Source organism: Dipodomys merriami, unplaced genomic scaffold (assembly GCF_024711535.1).
Source record: "Dipodomys merriami isolate MVZ:Mamm:240054 unplaced genomic scaffold, mDipMer1.0.p SCAF_368, whole genome shotgun sequence".
In the NCBI taxonomy this organism is placed as follows: Eukaryota; Metazoa; Chordata; class Mammalia; order Rodentia; family Heteromyidae; genus Dipodomys; species Dipodomys merriami.
In genome coordinates, this window is record NW_027205248.1 from 991,389 (window position 1) to 1,018,837 (window position 27,449).

The 27,449-nt window shown below is 59.3% G+C and overlaps 1 protein-coding gene across 1 annotated transcript in view; it reads left to right on the forward strand.

Moving 5' to 3' along the window:
• The window catches only part of Cacna1c (calcium voltage-gated channel subunit alpha1 C), a 304,839-nt gene that overhangs the window by 222,147 nt on the left and 55,243 nt on the right, over positions 1-27,449 (forward strand). Inside the window, exons 6-9 of the mRNA XM_069988882.1 lie at positions 3,578-3,736; positions 9,429-9,625; positions 15,481-15,584; positions 21,174-21,346. Coding sequence (XP_069844983.1) covers positions 3,578-3,736; positions 9,429-9,625; positions 15,481-15,584; positions 21,174-21,346 — 633 coding nt within the window. The remainder of the gene's footprint in view (positions 1-3,577; positions 3,737-9,428; positions 9,626-15,480; positions 15,585-21,173; positions 21,347-27,449) is intronic.

Genomic DNA, 27,449 nt, shown 5'->3' on the forward strand with positions numbered 1-27,449 from the left:
TGAAAGACACGGTCCCCTAGTTCTGTGACTAAAAGAAGCAAGCCAGACACCACAGGAAGCCTTCCCGCACGCTCCCTCCCTGAAGAAATGCAGCCTACTTCTTTTGCCTTCAAAAAATACCAGATGAGGTCATGGGGACCAACTGTCCTGGTGACCGTGAGAGGCGCTGAAAGAAACACTCCTAAGTCTTCTCTGTTTCTTCAGGCTTAGAAAAGATGCCTGGCAGAGACGGATAGGAATCCGCTCTGAAGAAATACTCCTATCATTGAGGTTGTCTAATTATTTTGAAAAATTGTTCTGCAAAAAAATAAAGTATAAATGACTCTACAAAATAACTAGGCACACAAAGAGACAGAATAATGGATGAAAATGTGCAGAAACTACAAAGGAAGGGAACAGGGCCAGAAACCAACTTGGAAGGAACTATCTACTCTACTCAGAGAGGTCAGAGACCATACTGATAATTTTCCAGAGGGCCGGAAAGGTATGGAGAAGAATCACATGCGAATTTTAGAAATGAAGGAAAGCATCTCTGAAGTGGAAAATGCAGTCGGATTATTTAAAAGAAGACTTGGCACCGACGAAAACAGAATTATTGAACTGTCAAGAGTCGGGAAAACACTGAGATTCGAGCATAGATTCAGAATCAAAGGAATGCAAAACACAGCGAAGACTAAAAACAAACCGGGGAATTCCCGGGTGCTGATCTTCCTCATTCACTGGTAGACTCGTGGATCATTCCAGTTCAAGTTGTTCCTGGAGTATAATGTGGTGATTATCTTGGTTTTTTTTTTTGGGGGGGGGGGAAGGTAGGGGATTGCTGATGGGAAGGAACATGACGAGGGGCTTTTGTAAAGCTGGGAATGGGCTAAACTTTGTCCCAAGTGATAGTTGAATGGCTGTAGGTCTTGTGATTATGTCACTTTTATTTTTATTTTTGTAGTTATTTGTTTGAATGTTGTATTTTACTTTTTTTAACAAAAAAGAAAATGTTGAGCTGGGCGCCGGTGGCTCACGCCTGTCATCCTAGCTACTCAGGAGGCTGAGATCTGAGGATCGCGGTTCAAAGCCAGCCCAGGCAGGAAAGTCCGTGAGACTCTCATCTCCAATGAACCACCAGAAAACCAGAAGTGGCGCTGTGGCTCAAGTGGTAGAGCGCTCACCTTGAGCTGAAGAGCTGAGGGACAGCGCCCAGGCCCTGAGTTCAAGCCCCAGCACTGACCAAAAAAAAAAAAAAAAAATGTTTTTAAAGAATGATAAGGAAATGTGTGGTCCCAGACACCTACAGCATGGTCCGTGGCCCAAAGGTAGGAGGTGGATCAAGAGAGGGTAAATCCTGTTCTGATCTTCCAGTAGATTCGACCTTGCTGTGGGTCGTGAGGCCGGGCCTGGGAGCAGAGGGGCTGAGAGGCCTGTGGTGAAGACCGGCAGCCTCACCTCTTGCCCTGGATCAGGGTCAGAAATAGGGGTGTGCAGAATATGCACCTGTCGGCTGTGGCTCCCCATCCGTCCCCCTCCGCCGTGTTCACTCCCTTCCCACATCAAAACTTCTCTTTAGATCTTTGTTTCTTCGAGCGCCTCTGTTCCACCCATAATGCTGAGGTCCAAATGGGCTCCAACGTGCAGGCAGATTCTTGAACTCCTCCTCCAGCCTCCACACTCCCTTCCTCCAGACAGCCGCGGACTGGCAGCGGACCTGCCGTCAGATCTCTCGTGGTGGGCTGCAGAAACGTGCTGATGCGGAAGGGTTAGAGCAAAAAGAATTCTAGATCTCCAGGGAACAAAGGCATTCAAATCAGGCCAAGGAGAAATCTTGGAACTTGAGACTGTAAGACCGGTACCTCGCCAGAGCTCTCCCCTTTGCGGAACGGCCCTCATCAGTAAGGAGATACGTCAGGTGCCTGGGCTAAACCTGACAAGCACACCACGTGGAAAGGAGAAAGCCACCTCCTCCTCCCTCCCTCCCTCCCTCCCTCCCTCCCTCCCTTCCTTCCTTCCTTGACCTAGTTTCTTTCAACAGCCATTAGGCAGAAGCCACAGAACATACATAATAAGTGAGATTCATCCTATCTCCAGGGTCTAGTGAGGGCACGTGAATGCACGCGGATTGGAAATGAGTGTGTGCCGATGGCCTGGTGGTGATGGTGGTGGTGGTGATTAGCATAACCACACGTGCTGGTAGAATCGTTCACTTTCACACCCAGGTGCGAGCTGGGGAGATGTGGACCTAGAGGTGCTCCAGGAGAGCTGTGTGTGCGTTCATAAGAGGGTTAACCAGTCCGATCCTCCCTGCGAGTGTGCCGTATGCTCTGCGCTCGGAGCTGGCTTTACATGATCTGCTGATGGCAGGTTGATCACCTGAAGGAGTCAGGTGACCACATCCCCCCTCCCACCCCCCAAGCTCCAGGGGAAGGTTCCAGAGCCCTGGCAGCTCTGACCAGCCCTCGGCCTGGTTCCACCTGCCGGAGGCCATGGCCCCAGGTCTGGAGAGAGGGTCCTGCCCTGGGCTGATGCCCGGCCGCGGTGGGGCCCTTACGGGGCTCTTCCCCGCCGAGTCCTCTGCAGCTGGCTTCCCGCTCAGCTTCCTCGGTGGCTCCGGATGCTTCGGTGCTAAGTGTGCACCAGCTGCTAATTAATGGAATCGCTTGGGTCTGGAAACGCGGTGTGCTAATGGGAGGCTGCGAAGCACGCTCATTAATTCTCAAGTAACGTTGCTCCAGCGCTCTTCTCCTCTTACATTTTTTTCCTCCCTCTCTCCTCGGCTTGGCTTAATGGCTGGGGCGAATCCTTCTCATTCACCTTTTGAAAGCCACACCAGCAGCACCGCAAGCCTTGGGAGCTGGGAGAGGGCCTTGGGGGGGAATGCAAAGGAGAAACTCCCTGGGCCCCTGAGAGACGGAAGAAGCCCGTGGCTGGGCCGAGAGGGGTGGAGAGGTCAGGTGTGCGGGACTTGGAGGGGGCGTCCTGGCCCGCAGAACCAGGTTCCCAGAGGGCCCAGCTCGGGGAGAAGCCTCCTGTCCACCCTGCTCCCTGGGACCCGCAGAGGACTGGAGAGGGACTGCCCAGACGCCGGGTTAGCCCGGGGTCTTCACCAGCCATCCGTCCCCAGAACTTCCTCCGCTGCGTGTCCGCCCACGAAAGCCCCGGTCTGTGGGGCTTTAGAACCTCGGCGCTGCGTCCCGCCAGTGTGGCTGCCCTCCCGCAGGACTCCGCAGGCCAGAGTGGTTCCCACGAAGGCTTGCCTGAGAGCCATGAGGACCGGCATCTATTCCGCCCCTAGATACTTCCCAGCTGTGCGATTTCCCCCTGCCCACCCCCACCCCGCCTGGCGCCCCCCCACACCCCCCCCCACACACACACTCCCGCTTGGATGTCTGCAGGCTGGTTGACCTGTGCCTCAGAGGAGCAAGGTTGCCTACGGCTTTCGTCTCTAGTCACCGCAGGTTCCCGGCTTCCCTTCCCGGAAAGGGAGGGTCGTGGTTGGGCCGCCCGCCGGTCCTGGCCAGCGGCCGGCGGGGTGGCGTGGGGCTCACGGCGGGGTGGCGTGGGGCTCACCGCGGCGTCTCTGTCCCCGCAGGCCTCCAGGTGGTCCTCAACTCCATCATCAAGGCCATGGTGCCCCTGCTCCACATCGCCCTGCTCGTGCTCTTCGTCATCATCATCTACGCCATCATCGGCCTGGAGCTGTTCATGGGGAAGATGCACAAGACCTGCTACAGCCAGGAAGGCGTTGCAGGTAACGGGGTGGGGGGGCCCTGGGTGGGCGTGGCCGGAGGCTGCCCCGCCCCGTCCGCCGTCCCCGCCAGCCCCGGGCCAGCCGGGCCGCGGGAGAGGCGGCGCTCGGAAGCCCCCTTTCCGTTTTCACGATAGCGGATCTCTGCAAAAGGCAAGCGTCCCCCGCCCCAGCGCCACCTCACACCGTCTCCCTGCGAGAAACGCGTGAAAAATTAAGAATCTACCCCCACATTCTTGACGCTAACGCCGAGTACCCCAAGAATGGCCGCTAGCTAGTGAGCGCGTGTGTCTGCCCAGTCAGATTCGGCCACAGGGCAGAGCCGCGGCGGGGTCATCTGAGTCACAAGGCCTTCCCGCCCTCCCGGGGCCTGGCCTCGGCCCTCCACGGTCCACGCTTGCGTCTCGGTTCCCAGGCAGGGGATGGAAGGCCCCTTCCGGGGTGGAGGAAGGGAAGGTGTGCAAACTCCCCGACCCCACCCCCGAGACGGCTCCATCTCTCCACCACCGGTCCCGGCCTTCCTGAGGCTCCCTGCCTCATGTCCTTCCGCAGAGCTGTGTATTTAGCGAGCAACACTGGCTCGTGGAGCAGTGCCCTGAGCAGCCCGGGGGTTGGGGCTCACAGGAGCTACTGCACACGGCTCTCTTCCACGAACCCCGCACCTCAGCCCGACCGGTGGAAAAACCACCCGAACAGACATGGACAAGGCTCTTCAACAGACCTCGAGAGCAGTTTAGCAGGGGAGTGCATGTAAGGGACAAGGCTGGCTGGGAAGAGAGAACAATACCCCCAACCGAAAGGTTTAGCCGTGTTCCATTTGTATGCCTTCCTTTTTATTCAAACAAGACCCGTGCTCCATATTTGGGGCACCTTGGTCAAGAAAAAAGGGGAGCATCGGCGGGGTGCGTGGAAAAAGAGCTGCCACATCAGAGTCTAAACCGGCCCCTCGGCTTTGCTGAGCGACTGTGAAGCAGAGGGCGTCGAGCGATTCATCTCCAGAAACCAAAATAGACGAGCATGGCGGGGCGTCTGGCCTGGTTCGAGGGATGCCCGGGCTGGGTCCCGGCAGCGTTGCTAGGTGACGGCCGCGTGATCATGCACACAAAATAAAAATCACTAAAAAATGAGATGACAGCTAACCTATAAAAATCCACAGTCACGGAACCACCCGGTTGCCTTCCTGCTTTTTGATGGAAAATGTTGTTCAAGAGGAAACTATTTCCTGTCAAGAGAATCTCCAGCTTCTGGAGCTGAGGGCTGTATAACACAAATCATCGTGTTTTAAAACACATAATTTTTTTTGATTGGGAGAAAAAAAAAACAATAACAAACAACGCTGGCCTCCTGCTGGAACATTGAGGCCTCCAGCCTTGCTGAGATAAATCTGGAGCCCTCCAACGAGTAACGCTTCCTCTTCCTCTTGTTGGGTTCCGCCTGCGGCCAGCCCTGAGGCGAACAGGAGCTCAGAGATGTGGGGTTCCCACGGGTAGCGGGTGCGCCAGAGCGCCAGGCTCGAAGAGGAGGGTCCCGGAGCGGCGTTAGGCCAGGCAGCGACCTGCGAGGTGTGGACTCGGGGTCCCTCCTGGAAAAAGGGGGCCGAGGGATGGGGGTTCACATCAGCTGCCCTGGGCCCACACTCTGGGGTGGGGCGTCCCCCTCCTGCTCCCTCCACCCTCTGTCCGCTGGCGACCCACGGACCCAGCTAGAGCGACCAGCCGGCGGCGGGGCCCGGTCCACCTCCACCGTGGCCAGCCAGACACCGCCGCCTCCCCCGCCAACAGCGTGCTTCCCTTTGCCAAGTCTTCCTTTCCCCCCCTTTCTATTCGTTTCCATTTTGCTTTCGATGCAGACTTCATGGGAAAGCACCTTGCGAGACTGGCATCCAACGCGCTTTCCTTTACGCATTCAGTGCTTTCCCTCCCTCCAGGCTGCACTTGGTGCACGTCCGGATCTTGGGATAGACTGGATTTTGAGCCGTGTTTCCTATGCAACCCATATCAGGAAGCTGTGGGGCCATCCAGCGAGCGGTGGCCTGCCGGGCACCCCTTTGTCTCTCTGTTTTCTCGGCAGGTACAGCGCCATATGCTGAGACCTTTTGTTTCTGTCCGTCCCATCTGTCCGGTGGTTCTCAGTGCCAGGACTGTTCGGTAGCTCTTCAAGCACAGTAATTACCCCCAGAGACAGGAGCAGAATTGCTCCACTGAGCCTGGCGATAGAACCACCTGCCTTCCCTTCCCTCCTGAAAGTCAGGACCTCGGGATGGGATTGATTTCTGTCTTCCGTGCTCTCTCCTTGGAGAGTCCTCCCCAGGATTCCAGCTCCCGTCCGTGCGGGCGTCTCAGTCCCGTCTTGTTCTCTGCCTCTGGGGTTTTACCAGACCCCTGGCGTGGCCTCTCAGCGCTGGCTTTCTGCCTCCCTCCGTTTGTTTGTAAAGGTTGAGCCCCCACGGCTCCTCCCACCCCCTCACCCAAGCAATTCCCAGCTCCTCAGAAGAAAACGAGTTCGAGTTCAAACAGCTTGCTCCCGCTTCTGAGCGTGCCTTGCTAAGACCCGCTGGCCTGCGCGTGTGCACTCGTGGGCTTTGAGTGTTCCCGGTCTCGCTTATTATATATAGACGCCTATTTTTATCAGGCCGTCGCTGCTTCTTAATTGTTCTTGTCGTTCAAGACAGATTTAAGACAGCAGAGCAGCACCTGAACCTGTGCATAATCTTTCTGGATCTCACCCCTTTCTCTCTTGTTCACGAGGTCCCTTCTCCACACACGCCATCTTCTTTTTAACATACATTCGTAAAACCCGCAGGCATGTTTTCCTTCCTTGGAGATGCTCAGAACCGGCCTGGGCAGCCTGCCCCTCCCCCGTGCTTCTGGAGTTTTCTGAGAGGAGGAGGCGGGGAGCCGTCACCTGGTACAAGACAGGCCGCATCTCCACGCCACGAAGCGAAGCGCAGACCTCGCGCGCAGGGAAGAAGCGCGCGTTCCCCGGGATGGCCGTGGTGGGGTTTTCACCCTCTCCCCTCCCATCTCCCATCTTGTTCTCTCACACATCACTCTAGAAAGCCATTTCTAGAACCGCATTGACGATCTCTTTGGTTCTTGATTTTCCAGCTTCCCCGCTCTCGTTTCTTAGGAGCATGATGATTTTTTTCCTGTGATGTTTAGGGATGGGATTTGCTCCTTGGGCTCTCTTCTTCTTCTTCTTTAATTTTTGTCAGTCGTGGGGCTTGAACTCAGGGCCTGGGCGCTGTCCCTCAGCTCTTCAGCTCAAGGCCGGTGCTCTACCATGTGAGCTACAGCGCACTTCCGGTTTTCTAGTGGTTTATTGGAGATCAGAGTCTCACAGACTTTCCTGCCCCGGCTGGCTTTGAACCGCGATCCTCCGATCTCAGCCTCCTGAGTAGCTGGGATGACAGGCGTGAGCCACCGGCGCCCGGCGGCTCTCTTCTTTTGATATGTCATCTCCCATCTTAATCTGGAAGGCTCTGGCCACAGAGAGGGGAGACTAGAGGCAGCTGCTCCTTCAAGGCCCCACTCCTGCGAGGAGGGGAGAGCCGGCTCCCCGCCCTCCACGGTTCAGAACTCAGTGCTGCGGACTCGTCACGCTGGCCACGGAGCAAGGCACCCGGCCTGGCGCAGAGTCACCTCAACCCCGGCCTGAGCCCGGCATCCGCGCACCAGCGAACGGACAAACACGCCACGCAGCCCTGGCAGGAGGAGGGCGGGACGGAAGCCTGCGGCCGCTGCAGATGGAGGCGGGAACGTCGCAGGGACGAGGGAAGGCGACGGACACGGACGCGCCACGCAGATGATGTTATGTATTTGAACCTTCTGGAAAAGCGGTGAAGGCAGAAAGCAGACCAGGCTGTTGGGGGCAGGAACCAGGGGCAGACTGGAGACAGGAAAGGAGTCGAAGGGGAAGAAAAAGGAGAAGAGGAGGAGCAGGAGGAGCAGGTGTCAGAAGCCCTCAGGGTGGAAGGCTGCAGACCCGCGTTTTCGGCCATAGCACCTTTCTCCGTGGACGGCTGGTACTTCTCTCCCCTCTTTGGAGTGAATGGTTCCACTTCGGAGCCACGCCCGCGAGAGCCCGCCAGGGGCCGCATCTGACCAAAGCCAGCGCCCCTGGGGCCGCTTGGCTCTCATGAAAGAACCCAGGGCTCTGGGTACCTCAGATCCCCAGATGGAGCGGCCCTGCCCCCCTTCCAGCCCCGGCCCGGGCCGGGCCCTCACTGTGGCCCGGCGGCCGCCGGCCCTGCCTTCCTTCCAGCCAAACGCACTCTGCGTGGGTCCTCCCTCGCCGTCTCTCCACGGCAGCCGGGACCGCGTGGGTCATTCGGCTGACGCTGGAACGGTCGGGTCTTGCTGACCTTCACAGTGACCTCTGGGCTGTGTGGCCAGCGACCCCCCACACACACACAGAATCAGCTCCCCAGCCGGAGGCGCCGGCCACCACTTCCTACAAGAGTCCATCCAGGGCCAGGAAGCCACTCTCCTCCTCTAGGCGTGGGGGCTGGGGGGGCGCAGGGCAGGGCTTGGCCCGGCCGGGCCTGGCCAGGTGCAGCCCGCCCTGTTCCCGGGGCCTGCGAATGGCCGCAAAGCCCGCCGCCGTGGACCCGCCGCGCCTGGACGGTGCCAACGTCTGCCCCCGCCCCCTCCCCTCAGAAGGCTTCCCTGTGGAGTGACTTGCGTCCCCCCCATAGCACACGTGGAAGATGGGGCGGGCACACGGCCGGACGGCACCACGGGGTGCGGGCAGCTGGGTGTGAAGCGTGGCAGCCCACGCTCTACCTGAGGGGGTTGGGGGGGAGGGGAGGAAAGGAAAAGGAAGGAAAGGGAGGGAAGGAGGGAGGAGGAAAAAGGGAAGGGAGGGAGGGAGGGAGGGAAGGAGGGAAGGAAGGAGGAAGGGAAGGAGAGAAGGAAGGAGGAAGGGAAGGAGGGAAGGGCCTTCCTATTCCTTTTCAGGAAATGTTCCCAGCTGAGGGGCGGCTGGGGTTCCGGCTGGCCTGTGCGTTGCTTCACCGCGTTTGGTGGCGTTGTGTTGTGTGCTGCCCGTCGCCTCCCGGCGGCCCACCAGGCCTGCCTCTCACTCCTGCTCCCCTCTCTCCCTCTCTCCCTCCTGCTCCCCTCTCTCCCTCTCTCCCTCCTGCTCCCCTCTCTCCCTCCTGCTGCCCTCTCTCCCTCCTGCTGCCCTCTCTCCCTCTCACTCCTGCTCCCCTCTCTCCCTCTCTCCCTCCTGCTCCCCTCTCTCCCTCTCACTCCTGCTCCCCTCTCTCCCTCTCTCACTCCTGCTCCCCTCTCTCCCTCTCCCTCCTGCTCCCCTCTCTCCCTCTCTCACTCCTGCTCCCCTCTCTCACTCCTGCTCCCCTCTCTCACTCCTGCTCCCCTCTCTCCCTCTCTCCCTCCTGCTCCCCTCTCTCCCTCTCTCCCTCCTGCTCCCCTCTCTCCCTCTCCCTCCTGCTCCCCTCTCTCCCTCTCCCTCCTGCTCCCCTCTCTCCCTCTCTCCCTCCTGCTCCCCTCTCTCCCTCTCTCCCTCCTGCTCCCCTCTCTCCCTCTCTCACTCCTGCTCCCCCTCTCTCCCTTTCTCCCTCCTGCTCCCCTCTCTCCCTTTCTCCCTCCTGCTCCCCTCTCTCCCTCTCTCCCTCCTGCTCCCCTCTCTCCCTCTCACTCCTGCTCCCCTCTCTCCCTCTCCCTCCTCCCAGACGTTCCGGTGGAGGAGGACCCCTCTCCCTGCGCCCTGGAGACCGGCCACGGCCGGCAGTGTCAGAACGGAACGCTGTGCCGGCCCGGCTGGGAGGGGCCCAAGCACGGCATCACCAACTTCGACAACTTCGCCTTCGCCATGCTGACGGTGTTCCAGTGCATCACCATGGAGGGCTGGACCGACGTGCTCTACTGGGTAGGTGGGGAGGGTGGGGGGGGGGAGGGGAGGGGGGAGGGCGGGGGAGGGGATGGGGGAAGGGGGGATGCCCAGACCCGCCCGGCCACAGGCCACCGGCCAGCCCCCTCTCCCTGCCCACGAACCCCAGAGAAGCCCCATCTTTCGTTGGACGGGTGTGCGCTCTGCGGGTGAGGTGAGGTCCCCTGCCCAGCATGAGCTTCCATTCTGCTCCTCTTCTGTACCACGTGTTTCCCTTTTCCTGCCTCCCCCCCCCCCAGGAGAGCTGTGGGCAGGATTACCCATCCTCAGAAACCCCGGGCCTAGCCTGCCCAAAAGAAACCATTTTACTGAGTTGCTTCTCCTCCTTCCTTCCCCCCTCACGGCTCTCCCCTCTCTCACACTGTTCTCTTTCCCATTAACAATGCCCCCGGGATGCGCATGGCAGTAGCTAGCTCGCGCCAGGCAGATGAGGGTTCACGGCCAGCATCCAGGCCCCTCCGCCCACCGCCACACGTGGTGACGGACTCCTGGTGTTGCAGCTGGGTGGAGACATGACTAGAGAGATCACAGGCCAGGCCAGGGTAAAAATGCAAGATCCTAGTATTTGTTTAAGTGTGTTCTGGGGGCCTGGCCAAGGCGGTGACACACCTACCTAGCATGCATGGAGCCTTCAGCTCATACCCCACACCACACACACACACACACACACAGACACACACACCACACACACCACACCACACACACACACCACACCACACACACACACACACACCACACCACACACACCACACCACACACACATACACACCACACACACATACACACCACACACACACCACACACACACACACCACACACACACCACACACACCACACCACACCACACCACACCACACACACACACCACACACACCACACCACACCACACCACACCACACCACACACACACACCACACACACACACACCACACACCACACCACACACACACACCACACACACCACACACACCACACCACACCACACACACACACCACACACACACACACCACACCACACACACACACACACCACACACACCACACCACACCACACACACACACCACACACACACACCACACACCACACCACACACACACACACACCACACACACCACACCACACCACACACACACACCACACACACCACACCACACCACACCACACACACACACACACCACACACACCACACCACACCACACACACACACCACACACACCCACACACACACACGAAAGCCCCTCTCAGGGTTCAGTAACTGCTACCACCTGTGAACCTTTGACCCTCTGTAAGTGCCAGACTTGTCTCCAATCTGCCTACCGGCCAACAAGACATCGTCTCTGAGCTATCTTCCTGCTGGCAAAGTCCAGTCCCTTCATTGTTTTTTTTTTTAAAAAAAAAAAAGCCCTCTAGGAAATACCTTCTTTGCAGTGTCTTCTAATTCGGCCCAAGAAACAACTTGCCAGGATCTGGTGCAGCTCTCCAGAACTTTGGCGAATAAAAGCACACCGCCAGTCCTGGAAAAACACTGTGGCTCCCAGAGACTTCCCCAAACAGTCGGATCCATTGGCCTTGGTGCAGATGCTCTAAGAGCTGGGCAGAGGGGGATGACCGCCAGCGCCTTTCCCGGGCGCAGCTGCCAGAGCGCGGCGCTGGCGTCTCCCCGCGTCGGAGAGAAGTCACGTGACCACGCGGAGACGCCACGCACGCACACGTGGCTGCCCGTGTCTCTGTGCGCACGTGTCCTGTGCATTCGAAACCCCCTCCCCAGCTTTGACCTTGCCCATGACCCGCTAGGGTGGCCGTGACATTCGTACAAAAGACGACGGCTTGGAGCCCGGCCCGCGTACCTTCCGTACGCAGCGCACCTTTCCCGAGCTGTGTCCGCGTGCCAGCGTGCGCGGGGCACGGAGGATCCAGTTATAAACAGGATCAGGTTCTGTCTAAGGAGAAGCAGGGCTCCGGAGGTAATCTGAGTCCCGTAATCCCCAGGGAAGGCAGCGGCAGGGGCGGTCCCCACCCCAGGCCCCAGTGGCACTCTGGGACTGGGGCACCCTTCCCGAGACAGAGAGGGGACTGGACGGGATCCAGACGTGGAACGCTTAGGCCAGTTTACTACGCAGTGAGGCAGGTGGAATCCCCAGTGGCTGCGGGCCGTGGGTTCCTCTGGCCAGCCAAGATCCAAATGTCCACCCACCATGGGCCTCGGGAAGGATGGGGGGAGCGGGGACTGGAGACACTAGAGCCTGACCGTGGGAATCCTCCAGTCACCATGGAAACGCCTCCCCAGGCAGGGAGGTGGGTGGGTGGGTGTCGGGTGGGAGGAATAGGTATAATTTACTTTGCTGGTGGCCCTCGCGTACATCCGTGATCTCCCTGATCCCTCCCTCCCTCTCCCCTCCCATCCACAAGTCATGGAGGCCCAGCAGCCAGAGAGAAGTATTGTCGTAGCGACTGAGAGCCGGGGGTGGGGGGTCGGGGGGGGACAGGGGAGGAGCACACACCACACTCAACGGCAACCGCCAATTTTCAGCAGCTGTGTTGTCCCTTCTCCCCTGGGCGGGGGGCGGAGGAGATGAGGGGGGTGGTTAGAACTCAGTCCTGGCAGAGTGAGGGGGGGGGTTAGAACTCAGTCCTGGCAGAGTGGGGGGGTTAGAACTCAGTCCTGGCAGAGTGGGGGGGGGGGTTAGAACTCAGTCCTGGCAGAGTGGGGGGGGTTAGAACTCAGTCCTGGCAGAGCAGGGGGGGGTTGGTTTAGAACTCGGGGGGGGGGGGTTAGAACTCAGTCCTGGCATAGGGGAAGGGTAGTGGAAATGCCAGAGGTGGAGGAACAAAACCCGGGCTTGGGGCCCCGCTTCACCCCGAGTCTCCTAACGCCTCCCCAGCCCCACACACAAGTGCACACGCCCCTAAAACCAAAACCCTCGCGGGCCAGAAAGTACCGGGCCGGGCACCAGCTCCCAGCAGCCCCTGGACCGCCGCGCCCTTTCAGAGGTCACTTCCTCCTCCTCCTGCCTCTTCCTCCCTCCCCTCCTCAGGCCTCCTCCTGGCCTCTAAGCCTGTGCCTCTAACCCTCGGGACTCTCCAATCTCCAAGGCTTTGGCAGCGCACAGGGAGTTTTCTAAAGATAAACACAGCCCCGGGCGGGCTGCCTCCAAGCCGTCAAATTAGAAGGTTCTAAGTTAGGATCCCGTCTTCTGCCTCCCGGCTGTCCCTCCCTGCATACTCAACTTGTCAGATCTCTAAGGCTCCGCTAGGATACCGTCCCTGGATTTGAACCGTTCCTTCCGGGAGCTGAGGGAGGCCCCAGTTCTCTTCCCGCCCAGATTGGTTTAGGAGCCAGAAGTCCCTGGTGGCACGTGGGAGACTTGGGCCTGCCACCGCCCATGGCTGACACTGCATCAGCTCCCAGGCCTGAGTTCAAACCCCACGACTGACAGGAAGGAAGGGAGGGAGGGAGAGAGGGAGGAAGGGAGGAAGGGAGGAAGGAAGGAAGGAAGGAAGGAAGGAAGGAAGGAAGGAAGGAAGGAGGGAGGGAGGGAGGAAGGGAGGGAGGAAGGAAGGAAGGAAGGGAAGAAGGGAGGGAGGGAGGAAGGAAGGAAGGAAGGAAGGAAGGAAGGAAGGAAGGAAGGAAGGAAGGAAAGAAGGGAGGGAGGGAGGGAGGAAGGAAGGAAGGAAGGAAGGAAAGAAGGAAGGAAGGAAAGAAGGGAGGGAGGAAGGAAGGAAGGAAGGAAGGAAGGAAAGAAGGGAGGGAGGGAGGGAGGAAGGAAGGAAGGAAGGAAGGAAAGAAGGAAGGAAGGAAAGAAGGGAGGGAGGGAGGAAGGAAGGAAGGAAGGAAGGAAGGAAGGAAGGAAGGAAGGAAGGAAAGAAGGGAGGGAGGGAGGGAGGAAGGAAGGAAGGAAGGAAGGAAAGAAGGAAGGAAGGAAAGAAGGGAGGGAGGGAGGAAGGAAGGAAGGAAGGGAAGAAGGAAGGAAGGAAGGAAGGAAGGAAGGGAGAGAGAGGGGGAGGGGGAGAGAGAAGAAAAGGTGATCATTTAGAGGGAACAAGACAGCCTGACCTTCATCGGCAGGAAGTACTCTGAAAGGAAAAGCCACAGGGCACTTGTGACCCTGCCGATGTCAGCCGGCCCCCCGCCCCGGGCTGTGTCCCCCCTCGCCCCCCGCGTCCCAGGTCCCAGGTGGCAGTGCGGCCTGGGGACCCGGCCTCTCCTCCCCCCGGCCCACATCCATGCGCATCCTGTGTCTTCTTCACTCTGATCACTGGGCTCCTCCTGCCCAGAGGAAGGGTCCCAGGCCCCCGGGATGGCCCCGGGTCTCTGCCCACGCCCCTCCCCGCCTCTGCGCGCAGCTGCTGCTGGCTGCACGTTTCCTGGGCAGCCAGGGAGGCCTCACAGCCTTGTTTTTAACAGTGGCCAAGCTCCCAGGGAACCCCGCTCCGTCCCGGCCTCGTCCTGGCCCTCCCCAGCCGCTCGGCCTCGGGCTGAGTTCACCACACCCCCCACGCCCCCATCCCCAGCCGGCCCTGGCTCTGGCTGCGGCGTGGGCCCGTCCTCTCTTCTTCCTGCTGCTTTTTGCCCGTGATCCCTCTACTAGGAAGGGCTCTATTTAGAGCACAGTGCCTGGCCGTATCTTGCATTCATTCATTCATTCATTCATTCACTCCACGGATGTGCTGCGGCCTCCCCGGGCAAGGCCTGTGAGGAGCACTGGGGACTGACACAGCGCACACCGGACACCATGTCACCGCCGACCATCCACAGATAGAGCCCCGGGTGCGTGGGACGGGGAAGGTTCCGGAATCCCCGGGCCGCAGTGAAGCGTGCAGAGCGTGGAGAGCCCTCCTTCAAGCCCACCGCCCACGGGCACTTCTTAAATCTTCTTTTTGTTTTTGCGGTAGTCACGGTGACTGCACATTGCTGGTTTTCACTAACCAATCATAATAACAATAATAATAATAGTAACAGCAGGTCAGGATTCATGGACCTGTAACCATGACCAGAGTCAGGCAGGCATAGGCCCCACGGGCCCCTGAGCTGGTGGATTTGGGGACCACCCTGCGAACAGCACCACTGTCTGGGGGGACGACTTTGCGGGGGGGGGGCATGCAGAGCGGGAGCCACGGCCCGACCCTGGAGATCCCGGGTCCTCGGCGATGCCTGCGCCGGTCCCCTGGCATCCTTCCACTCCAAGCCGCGTGGGGTTTGTTGCCACGTGTTGCCAGCCCATGGGCTCCCTTCTCCCATCCAAGACCACAGGGGCTGGCCCGGCCCAGCCTGGGCTCGGCTTCTCGCTGGTGGACACAGGCCGGCCCCCGGCGGCCCGCCTGGAGGACAGTCTCTCTGCCCACGCGTCCTGTAAGGTTTGCTCCGGTCCCGTCCGGGCAGCTGGCCTACTTCAGACACGGAGCTCAGCTGCCTGGGGAGGGGCGAGGGGGAGACGCAGACATCAGAAGGTTTACCGGCCCCAAGAACCGTGCGGAAGACCTGTGTGAGCTGGCCCTGTTTCTTAGACAAGTGAATAGAAAACACTGCCATTTCCAGAAAATAAAACACAGAGAGAGAGAGAGAGAGAGAGAGAGAGAGAGAGAGAGAGAGAGAGAGAGAGAGAGAGAGAAGCAAGATTCCTCTTGAGGTAGAGCCAGCCAGTGCCCTTCACGGCTCAGGTCAAGGTCACGGGGAAGTGTTTCTGACTGCAGACGATGCCCAGGCCGTGGTAGACCCACGGCGGTAGGAAACCCGATGGAGCCCTGGGGCGTGGTTCCGCACGCCATCCACGCTTCCTTTCTGCTCTAACCCGGCTCTGCTTCCTCTCTCCTAACTCTCCTTCGTCTTTGCAGATGCAGGACGCTATGGGCTATGAGTTACCCTGGGTGTATTTTGTCAGTCTGGTCATCTTTGGATCCTTTTTCGTTCTAAATCTGGTTCTCGGTGTGTTGAGCGGGTAAGCCGACCACGCGCGTGTGTTCGCGGCAAGGCGGCCGAGCAAGGTCCCACGGCCACCACTGCCCGCGGCCGGGGAAAACCAGAGACAACCAAACCACCAAACGAAACCAAACCAAAATCTCCTCGGAACCACCAATTCCGGTCCATTGGCTGCACAGGCCGTTTGGCTCCTTGGCTTCGCCCCTCCGGGGGGATCCCCGGGTTCCAGGGCTGGCCCTTGGCCCTGCTCGGCGGCTGTGTGTGTGCGTGTGTGTGCTTCACTAACGAGTATCCCGTTCTTCCAGGTCAATGATGCTGTAGGAAGGGACTGGCCCTGGATCTATTTTGTTACACTAATCATCATAGGGTCATTTTTTGTTCTTAATTTGGTTCTCGGTGTTCTTAGCGGGTAAGCAGGACCAAGGAAAAAGGTCTTGATTTTTTCCATTTATATCTATTTTTTTCCTACTACTTCTAGTGCTATTCTTTTTTCCTTTTCTTTTTCTTCCTGGCTCTGATGCGTTTGGGATGAAGGGGTCACCACGGGAGCTTGACAGGCAAAGGCCTTGGCCTGGCTGGGAAAGGAACCTGACACACGGGCTGATCCACCCGCCCCCCTCCGAGCCCCTTCCGGCCCCAGGGACCCCAGGAGCGGGTCACGTGCAATCACCTGGTGTTTTGGGCCCGTTGCCGTTCACAAGCTGAACAGGCAAAGAGTCCAGACCGCTTCTTTTTATTTCCTTCATGATGGTACTGGGATGTGACCCTGGGGCCCCTTGCTTGCTGAGCAGGTGCTGCGCCACCTGAGCCACGACCCCAGCCACCAGATCACTTTCCCTCAGGCCCAGCCGAACGCAGAGCAGGGGCTGTGTCTCCATCACGGGGCGCTTGCCTGGCCGGTGCAGGCCCTGGATTCGATCCAAAAAGAAAACTGCATACATACGTAAACACCTTCAGCCTTAGCACCCCATACCAGCCACACCACGGCCCGACCCCGAAACCTCCCTGGTGGCCCCTTGGTGGGCAGCGGACTCCTCTGCCTCGGCTGTCCGGGGGTGGGCATTCTGTCTGTGCCACTCCGCTGACCCGGCTGACCGGCTGCTCTGAGGTCTCTCCCAGCCACGCGGGGACTCAGCAGGCTCCAGGGGCCAGGGCGCTGCCCTGCAGGGCAGGCTGGGGACCGGCCTGGCCACCTCCCACGGGGAGGCTGGGCCTGCCGGTCGGTGAGCGCAGGGAGCACAACAGCGCAGGCCCGTTGTGAGCTGCCTGGAAGGTGGAAGGGGTTTCCACGTTCCAACACAAGAAAATGGCCCTGCACTGCTAGGTGACTCTCCACCTAAAAGGAAAAACGAACACCTAGGGGGAAGGGCCAGGAGACAGAAATCCGCCCACCCCGCTCGGCCCCGCCAGGTGCCGAGGCCAGGCGGCTTGGCCTTTTGACAAACCGCTACCGCTTGAGCCACGGCGCCACTTCTGGTTTTCTGGTGGTTCATGGGAGATCAGAGTCTCATGGAGTTTCCTGCCTGGGCTGGCTTTGAACCCCAATTCTCAGATCTCAGCCTCCTGAGCGGCTAGGATGACAGGCGTGAGCCACCGGCGCCCAGCCTGGTCATGGCTTTTTTTGTTTTCCAATTAGTCAGGACAATATAATCTACCAGGAGACGGCAAGAGCACTCAAGTGATTCACCAGCTAGACTTGCAGCTAAGCCGACCTTCCAGAGAATTCTGCCAAGCCTCAGAGCCCGGGACATTTGCCGTCACAGGGGACAGCGCGAGCGCTCCCTGCCATGCTGGGCCAGGCTCCATGCTTGAGTTTGACGGGCTCACCGAACACTCACCGCAACTCCATGGGCGGGCCGTCCTCAGACCCCCGTTCCACGGGAAGAAGAGGGAGGTTAGGGAAGAAGCAACCTCGGCTCTCACCGCGGGCATGGAGGAGCTCCGGCTGGCCTCAGCCTGCCCGTCTGACCGGCTCATCCCTTGGTGTAAGCCGCGGGCAGGAGGTGAGGCGCAGAAGCTGCAGCTGTGGCTGGAAGGACAGAGGCCAGGGCAGCCGCCCAGAGCGCCCCAGGAAGCCGCGACAGGACTCCAGCCCGGAGGAAGGCCCAGGGCAGGGCAGGGGGCTCGGTCAGGGACCGGGGCCCTGCAGGGCTTTGAGGTTGAGGGAAGCGGAGGCAGCCAGAAGCCCTGACGTCTCAGAATGTTCTGGAACTGGAAGAGTGGAGTTGTGGAACCTTACATCCGTCCGTGAATAGTACTGCTATGTTCATCATCTCTCACGCCCGGGACAGTAACTGGTTCTCACCAATTTGTGCCCTTCGGTCAGCAAAGAAAGTGAAACTGTGCTCGGGGCGTGCCGTTTATGAAGACAGAGGGTGCCATGCCCTTGACCCAGGGCCTCGCTGTACCCCGAACGCCTTATTTCTGAGGCTGAAGAATTCTCATCTCCTAGACTCTGTGGTGCGATCACCCATCGATCGCCACCTTCCTACCTACCCCGGGGAAATCCTAGGACTGTAGAGATGATCACCACTTCCCAGCAACTCCCTCCCTCCAGAAATAGCCACTCCGGACTGTTATTCAGTCGTTACAGTGACAGCCGCGGCCGTGAGAGTCTTGAGACTGTGCCTGTGGCTGGCACCACGGACGTCTGAACTCTGCGTCTGACTTTTGGGATTGCCAGCAGATGGCTTTACACGCGGGCTTTTTGTGGGCACAGCACCGGGTTCTCTTTCGTGGGTCATCAACTACCGCGTCCTTTACTCACCCCCACAAGAAGCAGGGGAGCTGGTGGTTGGGTGATCGCAATGGATTAACCATGAATGCTGGATTAGTGTACACACACACACACACATGCACACACGCACACACACACCACACTTATCCTAGAAGAAATACAGGGTTAGCTTCCTGCGAACAGCAGGTAGGTCCCTATAGGTCCCTGTCTTTCAGTAACCAGTCAGACCCCGGCTTTGTTTCGTGTGTGTTTTGCCGCTGGAGTGTGTATAACAGGTGTTCTCTCCACCAGACAGAACGCACCACAGCACCACGGCCTTCTTGCCCTGAGAAGCACCCCTTGGCTTTAAGCTGCAAAATCACAGATGCAAATAAAAAATAAAAAGAAAGTGGCACTGAGACCCTGCAAAAAAATAAAAAAGGGGAACAGAACCGAGCCAGCATCCCAGGCTCTCCCTCGGCTGGACCAGGCCGAGTCTGGTTTTCACCACCCTGTGCGGATCCACAAATAGCTGCAAATGAGCCGTGGAAATGGACTCGGGAGTCCCCCACACGCTCCACCCCTCACCCAATCAATACTGATTTGCTAGGGGCCTCAAGCCCAGCCGTCGGTGGCACGCTTCGTGGGACCCAGCTGGCCCTCCGTACCACTCTCATTGTTCAAGTTGGCCACCGTGGGTGACGGGCACGCTCTGTCTTGTGACATCTCTCGGCGGTGACGGATGGTCTCACCAGCTCCCTAGGCCCGGCACAGCCCGGGCAGCTGTGGCTTCTTGTCTCCATTAGCTCGGTTCCCCAGAGCAGACACATGGCTGCAGTCCAAGCACAGAGGCCGAGCCAGACCCAGCCCCCAGCTCACCCCTCTCCAGGTGGGGCTGGCGAAGGAAACCACTGGGCTCCCCTCTCCTCTCCAAGAGAATCTACATGAAGGCTGGCTTGGACCAGCCGTGTGTGTCGTCCACACCCGTGCCGAAGTCCTGGGTGGGGGATTTGTCACCAGAGTTTGAGCTCCCAGCAGGGAGGTCTGGCAGAGCTAAAGTGAATCCTTGACAGTCCCCAGCCCCCCGGGTTCAGAGACGGGAGAGCGCGGATGGGCTAGGAGAGGGGCTTCGGCCTTCCACGCCTACCGTTGATGTGCCTAGGAGGGGAAATGCTTCCTGGAGTTACCGTCTCCAGAGAGCAAGGCCAAGACCAAGGGAGGCCTGACTGGGTACAGATCCAGAGCTTCAGGGCCGGGAGGCGCGGCCACGTCCACCCCCAACCACGCACGGAGGGCGGGAGCCTGGGAGGCTCCCCTGCTCACTGAGCGCCGTGGCTCTGGTCCCTTCTCCCCTGGCAGCAAGTTCCCCGGGAAGGAAATGAAGGCACGACGTACCCGCCAGCTGGCAGGAAGCCCAAGACACAGCTAGTTCAATCCAATTAGAATTGGATTCAATCAAATTTAAGAAGAAAATCCAATCCGAAGCAGAGCGCCATTAAAGCAGCGGCTGAGGGGGCTCGTTAGCCCAGGAGCCCCCGCATTTTCCCGGTGAAACAGTCCCCAGCCCCCGCCCCCCGCAACCCAGCCAGCCCCGTGTCACCGCAGAGATCTGAGCCCCGAACCTGCAGTGTGGTCAAGATGCAAACCGCAGCCCATCTGTGCTGAAAGGACCCTCCCTCCCGGACGCCTCGCGTGGAGCCGGGCCCCCCCGGGGTTGGCTGGTTGGTGAGGCCCTTCCTTCCCAGCGCTGTCTTCCTGGCAGTGTTCGGCTTGTGCAAGAAACCCTTATCAAGGTGTCTCCACAGCCTCTTGCCCTGAAGTAGGAGAGAAGGAAAGATGGGAGCCTGAAGATGAAGCAATGCGCCCAGAGTATACACACAGGCATGTGCACGCACACACACACACACACACACACACATGGCCCCGTCTCCCACCGAACGCACACCTAAATACCCAACAAAACCCCCTCCTCCTAGCCTTGTTGGTTACGCCTTCTGCGTCCAGCCTGCGTGTCCCAGCAAGCAGACTCAACGCCGGAGGAGAAACTAGGAGCCAGACAGTGGATGAGGGAGAAGAAGGTGCCACCGCCTCTCGGCTGCTCCCGTGGGCCCTTCGGCCAGCAAACCCCAACCCGACGACGCTATCTTTGCACTTGGGTGCCATCTTGATTTTTTGTATTTTTTTTTTCTATTCTGACCAGATGTGTGTGAGGAAAAGGGCGTCTTCCCCCTTCCCCGCCCCCAGGACATTTTCTTGTGTTTGGAATCCTTCTCCATGTGAGGGGAAAACAAAGCAAAGCAAAAAAGTCCCCTGGGTTAGAGAAATCCTTCCAGGCATGCTAAGCGTGGCCGGGCAGCCCTGAGGATGAGCTTGAGGGCACTCAGCCTTTGGGGTCTGAAGTCGGAGGGACACAGGTGAATATCGAGGTCTTCCTGTAGATTTGCTGGTTCCATGCCAGCCGCGTGGCCACGCCCAGGCCCCCCGCGTGGGAGCTGGCCCTGACACGCCTCTGCCCTAAGCCTTGTGCCCCGGAAGAGGAGTAAAGCTAGGCTCCCTGGGGCTCCTGCGCTCCCCGGTTGTTCCGGAAGGGCGTTTCTAGTCAAGGCCTTTCCGGGTCTTTGGAGGGCAGTCCTTTATTGGAAGGTTTTCCATGCTCTAGGAGAGAGGGAACGGAAGGGCAGGGCCCTCGTTAGAACGTGCATGGCGACGTCGAGAATGCCTCCTCCCGTCTCTTCCGTCTGTGAGGGGCCTGGGTTGGTGGGAGACGGCTGTCTGTCTGTGGGAAGCGGGGCGTGGGGCCAGTTCTCAGCACACAGTAATGGATGCCTGTCTCTCTCTCCCCTTACCTCCCGCCCCGCCCGCCCTCCCTCCCTCACACACACACACACACAGAGAGTTCTCCAAAGAGAGGGAGAAGGCCAAGGCCCGGGGAGATTTCCAGAAGCTGCGAGAGAAACAGCAGCTGGAAGAGGACCTCAAGGGCTACCTGGACTGGATCACGCAGGCGGAGGACATCGACCCCGAGAACGAGGACGAGGGCCTGGACGAGGAGAAGCCACGCAACAGTGAGCAGCCTTCCTCCGTGCGGGGGGCTGGGTTCTGGGGGAGGCCGAGCCGGGGGGCGGGGGGGTCAGGCCGGGGGACGGGGGTCAGCCACAGCCCCGCGGCCGGGCCGGGCCGTGACGAAGGGCGGCCTGCGGCCTTCCCGCCAGCCTTCAGCCTTCCCGCGGCTGGGCCGGGCCCGTGATGAAGGGCGGCCCTTGGCCTTCCCGCCGGCCCTTGGCCTTCCCGCCGGCCCGCAGGCTGTCTGCAGTGAGCGTCTGTCTCCAGGGCGTTTGCCACCCAGAGGGATTAGTCATGGGTGGGAGATGATGGTCATTACCGTGTCACACCTCTATTCCTTGCCAGGTCTTTGACCTGGGCCAAGGCCACGGCGTCTTTTGTTAAGTCTGATGGGTTCCTCCTTCCTGAGTCTGCCCTCTGGACGGGGACGCGGCAGGCTTGTTGGAAAGGACTGGTGTCCACCGCGCAGTTTCCCAGAGCACTCTGTCCCCTGCCCCGGCGTCCCTCCCCTTGGACAGGACACCACTGAGCTTCCTCCCGGTTAGATCCCGTGATGGGAGATGTGAGCTGGGCACGTGGAAGGCAGCCCAGAGCAATTCATGAGAGCGCAGCTAGGTTACAGACGCCGAACCGGACCCCGTCCTCCAGGACTTCCCAGGGCAGATCACCAGGGAGTCAACGCTGGGATGGAGCACCCGGGGCTCACGCCTGTCATCCCAGCGACTCAGGAGGCTGAGGTCTGAGGATCGCGGTTCAAAGCCAGCCTGGGCAGGAAAGTCCCTGAGATGCCGATCTCAAAGGAACCACCAAAAAGCCAGAAGTCCAGCTATGGCTCAAGTGGTAGAGCACCAGCCTTGAGTTTTAAAAACATGCTCAGGGACAGAAGCCAGACCAGCTCTACCTGTGTCCCCGTGTGACTCCCCCCCCAGACTCTCCCTCCTCCCCGTGTGCAGTAGCTCCCGGTCACTTCACTGAGTGAGTGGATGCGTTTCTGTCCTCGTGAGTTCCTAGATGGGTTCCTAAACAGTGGGTGCGTGGAGCAATCTGACACTCAGGCTCAGGAGCTAACCAGGACGCTTGCCGCATGGAGCCGTGCGGAAAGGGCCGGAAGCCAGCAGCTTGCCCCATGCGGAGAGCGGGACTCGGGAAGAACCGAGGCGGGGAACGGGTGGAGAAAGGAGGCAGCCGGCGGTGGTAGCGGAGCCTCGGGCCCGGCCCTCGTCTCGGAGACTGGTGTGAGGAATCCATCCACCGCTTCCTTCCTGCTGACTCTCCTGCTCAAGGTGCAGATACCACGTTAAAACGCAGAAACAGCGAGGGGTGCTCACGACCTCGTGTAATAAGCTGAAGCGGCCCTGGTGCCCCCTCAGCTAACTAGTTCTGCGAGTTGCAAGGCCGAGCTGTGGGTGGATTTCAGCCGTGGTGGGTGAGGCCGTGGGGGATCTTTCTGGAAAGCCTCCCAACAGCCCTGTTCCGGGGCTGATGGAACCGCGGAGGGGGAGGGGGAGAGGGTCGATACATTTGCGGCGCTGAGCGCGGTGAATACATACATTGGCCTGTGAGCCCCGGAGACGCTTACCTCCAAGACACAGGGACTGGTGTCTCAGAGCCTCGTTCTTCCTTGCTAGAAAGGCTCAACCCAGCCCAGCCCCCCCTCTGCCCCGCCAGGCCAGAGAAGCCTGTAATGAACCACCAACCCCCGCTTCCTTGTGGCCCGAAGAGCCTTTGGGTCCGCTTCTTTCTTTCTTGTCCCTGGCCAGTTTTGTCGTAGGATGGGAGCCTGGCTCCTTTGGAAGTACAAAATTCTCCACGGGGACAGGCTGGGGGATGAAGACCTGAATCAGTGGGTGCAGAGTGGATGCGAGGCGGGGGCGGAGCCAGGAAAGGGGCCACAGCGTTGTGTCTGCTAGGAAAGCACTCAGGAGTTCCGCCGGTGCCGTAGTTACTGAGGAATTCGAGGTCTAACGACTTTCATAAGAGGTGGGGTGACGGCGCTCAGAGGGGAAATACTGTGACAGAGCACACGCATGTTTTAATTGGCATAGTATCTTAGCTCTTGAAGTTCTCAAAATATTACAGCACGGTTTGTTTGCCAGTTCTTTTCAGCCCAAAAATGAAGTAATCTTTTAAGGGTAAAAAAAAAAAAAAGGTGTCGTAACTTCAGTGAGTCTGCTTCTGCCTTTGGCATTGAGCCTTTGTCCACCATCCACTCATCCATCCACTCATCCATCCATCCATCCACCCATCCACCCACCCATCCATCCATCCATCCATCCATCCTTCCATCCACCCATCCATCCATCCATCCATCCATCCTTCCATCCACCCATCCATCCATCCAGCCATCCATCCATCCATCCAGCCAGCCAGCCAGCCAGCCATCCATCCACTCATCCATCCACTCATCCATCCAGCCAGCCAGCCATTCATCTATCCATCATCCATTCACCCATTCATCTATCATCTATCCATCCATCATCTATCAATCTATTCATTTATCCATCATCCATCCATCTGTCCACCTATCTATCATCCATCCGTCTGTCCATCCAACCATCATCCATCCATCCGCCCATCATCCATCCATCTGTCCATCTGTCCATCATCCATCCATCTGTCCACCCATCCTTTCATCCCACCAGTATTCCCATCAGCAGAGACCAGATGCCACGAGCACAGGACACTGGGAGATAGAACGGGGGGGGGGGCAGTGGAGAGGGGAAGGGGGTGGGGAGCGTGGCTGGTACATCCAAGAGCAGAGAGGAAGCTGATACGGTTGGAGGGGAGAGAACGGTGGGGAGGGACAGTTGGTGAGCGCCGGGGGGGCGGGCGTTCTGAGCAGAGGGGCGACCAGACCCAGCAGGCATTGGGCAGGATTCCTGTGGCGCTGCGTGCTCGGCAGGGTGCGGGCGGGTGCAGGTGGGTGCCAGCCCGTCTCCCACTGGGCCCGGGCCTGGCCACAATGTAGGTGATAAGGTCAGAGGTCTGCAGCCCCTAGGCCGGAGCGAGGGAGGGAGTGTTCCCAGAGTCCGGACGGGGGCAGGACTTGGGAGCTGGAACAAAGACAGCCAGCTTTCTTGGAAAGGCCGGGACGGTATGGCCAGAGAAGGAAGAGGAAATGGGCTTTGGGTGCTGTGGAGGGAGAGGGTCGGGCCGCCGGATGGATGCTGGCCTTTGCCGAGGGGGCCCCCGAGCAGTTTGGCGGAATGCAGACGCGGAGCTCCGTGGCCGGCTGCTCATTCGCTCTGCTTCCGTTCTCCCCAGGATGGCGCGGAGCGCGCCGCTCCACGGGCTTCTTACTCCCTAGCGTGGCCGGCCGTGTGTGGAGAGGAGAGGGAGAGGAGACTCCTGATCAAAGCCCGGGCCGTTCCCACAGCGGTCCCGGTCACTCACGGAGGGGGCCGAGGGAGGCCTCCACGGGCTGCTGTGTGGAATCTGCTAGAAGGCGTCCGAGACGGAAGCTGTGAAGAAAGAGATGGAAATTTCTTCTTTTCCCTGCTTCCTCAAGATTTTTTTAAAATATGAATTTATTAACTATCTTCCCATATGGGAATCCCCCTCTCCCCCTCCCTCCCCCTCTCATATCATTAAGACAATTTAAATGCAATCCCAGCCTCCCTTAGCTCGCAGTCTTTAAGACAGACATTTATGTGGATAAGCGTCTAAAAGACAGACAGACGGTGGAACCAAAACATTGAATTTCCGCGTAGATGAGCGGGATTAAATATTTACACCCCCCCCCGCCCCGCCCTCCCCGGTGCTGTTCAGTGACTGGGTAATCGCCGCCGTGCAGAAAGGAAACTCGGGGGCCTGGAAGAGCCCCGGGCGGCCGCCCAGGAGCCCCGCCCAGTTTGCAGGCAGGAATCCGAGCATCGCCGATTTGTCTATATGTCCAGGGCGTGTGCATAAGCCTTAATCATGTCGGTGAGCGTTGGCCTGGGTCTAGCCCCTCACCCCAGGGGCAGCACACACCCAGAGATCACAGAGGGACGGAGGAGGACAGGGAAGGGGGGAAGACGCCCCGCCGGGTGGGGCGGCCGCTTCTCCAGTAGCTTCCTGGACCTGGTCCCTTGCTTGTCCCGCGGGAGAGCTGGGGCGCTCACTCCCTGCTTTCCAAACATGGATTGCGTTGGTGTTTCTGGGCGTTCGCTCCTCTGGCTCTAGTGTCACTGCTACAACTACTTCCGTGTATTTTTCTTTCTTTCTTTCTTTTTAAGTACGTGTTGGAATTCTGAAAGGTTCTCCGGAATCTTATTTTGCCAAGGGTATAAGCACGGGAAGGCCTTGGTAAGCATAGGGGAGCGCTGCCTCCCTCCATTATACTCTAAAAAAAGCAAACAAGCAAGTCCCCAGGCTGGAGGCCCGGGCTCCACCCGCAGGGCCCAGGGCTTGCTCTGAGATTTCACGATCGGAACGCAGCCCGCCGAAGTGAAAGGCCAGGAAAAAGCAAAAGCCCGGGCCGGGGCCGTTGCTGAAGAGCAAGTGTGGCTGTCCGGGGCCTTTGCTCAGAGCGGCTGAAATGGCTCTGCCGTCCGTGACTCACTGAGCAGCGAGTGAGGAGCCGTAGCCCTGCGCCGGGCAGGCTGGCTCACTGAGCAGCAGTGAGGAGCCATAACCTGTGCCGGGCAGGCTGGCTCACTGAGCAGCGAGTGAGGAGCCTTAGCCCTGCGCTGGGCAGGCTGGCTCACTGAGCAGCGAGTGAGGAGCCGTAACCCTGTGCAGGGCAGGCTGGCCGTCGGGCGGAAAACAGCCCCATCCACCCACCAATCGTCTTCTCTCTCTCATCGATGACCCGTGGAATAATGAGAAGGCCACCCAGTGTCAACAAAGGCTCTGAAAGTAGCCACACGGCACAAGAAAAGATCAGAACTAAGGCTTCCTCGCTCTCCGTGTTTCTTGCCAGCGAGAGCGGAGGCTTGGTGGTGGCAGAATCATCGGCCCTCCTGGAAGTGTCCTCCTGGTGTGGGAAGTCGGGCGGGGGCGGCGGGTCCCGGCCCGCGCGGTCTCCGGTTCACCCTGCCCTTCGGCACGGCCAGGAAGCAAAGCCCGCTGGACAGTGACCGCTCCCCCCGGGGGAGCCCGGCCGCCATGTGTGCCACCCACCCTCGACGCGCCTGGGCCCTCCCTGGCTCTCCCAGCAGGGCCTGCTCCCGCCCACAAGATGGTACTTGTGGTACGTGTCCTGTTGTATCTGCTTCATTGTCCCTCTTCGTCCGTCTATGCTCCTAAAAGTAGGGGTTTTAGTATTCCCGGCACCCACGCAGAACGCCGTGCACCTTGCTCCGTGTATGTGGGTTGGGAAAGGCTGAAATGCAGGAGGGTAAGAGCTGGGCCCTGGCTTGGAAGGTACTGGAATCTGCCACCGGGGACCGATGACATGGACCTGCCTGGTCAATGCCACACGAGGCCGGGCCGGGCCCGTCAGGAGCCACACCAGGAGCGACGCCGGGAGCCACCGTCAGGAGCCACGCCGGGAGCCACGCCGGGAGCCACGGCGCACGTTCATCTCCACCTCGCATTCCTGGTCTGTCACGGTTCTCACGCGTTCCTGGTGAGGATGGGAACGTGGTGCCACGTTTGTTTTTCTTTGTCCCCTTGGACTCCTCTCGACTTTTCTTCAGATAGGTCCATGGGCACATTGGAAGTAGTCCTCGCTTTATTCTGCCTTGCAAGGAACAGCCAGCAAATGGCTCAGAGCAGGGAGAATGAATCCCTAAGGGGCTGCTCTAGGACCGGAAAACGAAATACGCGGAAGGGCCGGAAGACACCAGCCCCTTCCAAGGGGTGGAGGCCTGAGTGGTTCATCCGTGCCATGTCTCCATTCCATCCCAGGTCCCAGGAATAAAGCCGCGGTGGAGAAGGGTGGACTGACCGTCATCGCGAGCTGAGACTCAGTCAGATCTCGCGGAGCCGCCCGGGTGGAATGGCAGGCCCCTGATCCGGTAATAAAGGGAGGACAGCATCTCGTCGGTGGATTCCTCTCCTTCCGCTGCGAAGCTTAATCAGATCCGTGAGGCCGAAGGGAATTGTCCATAACCAGAGATCATGTTCCTCGTCTGTAATCTGGCCAGGAAGCGCCCCCCGAACGCAGATGGCCGGTGACAT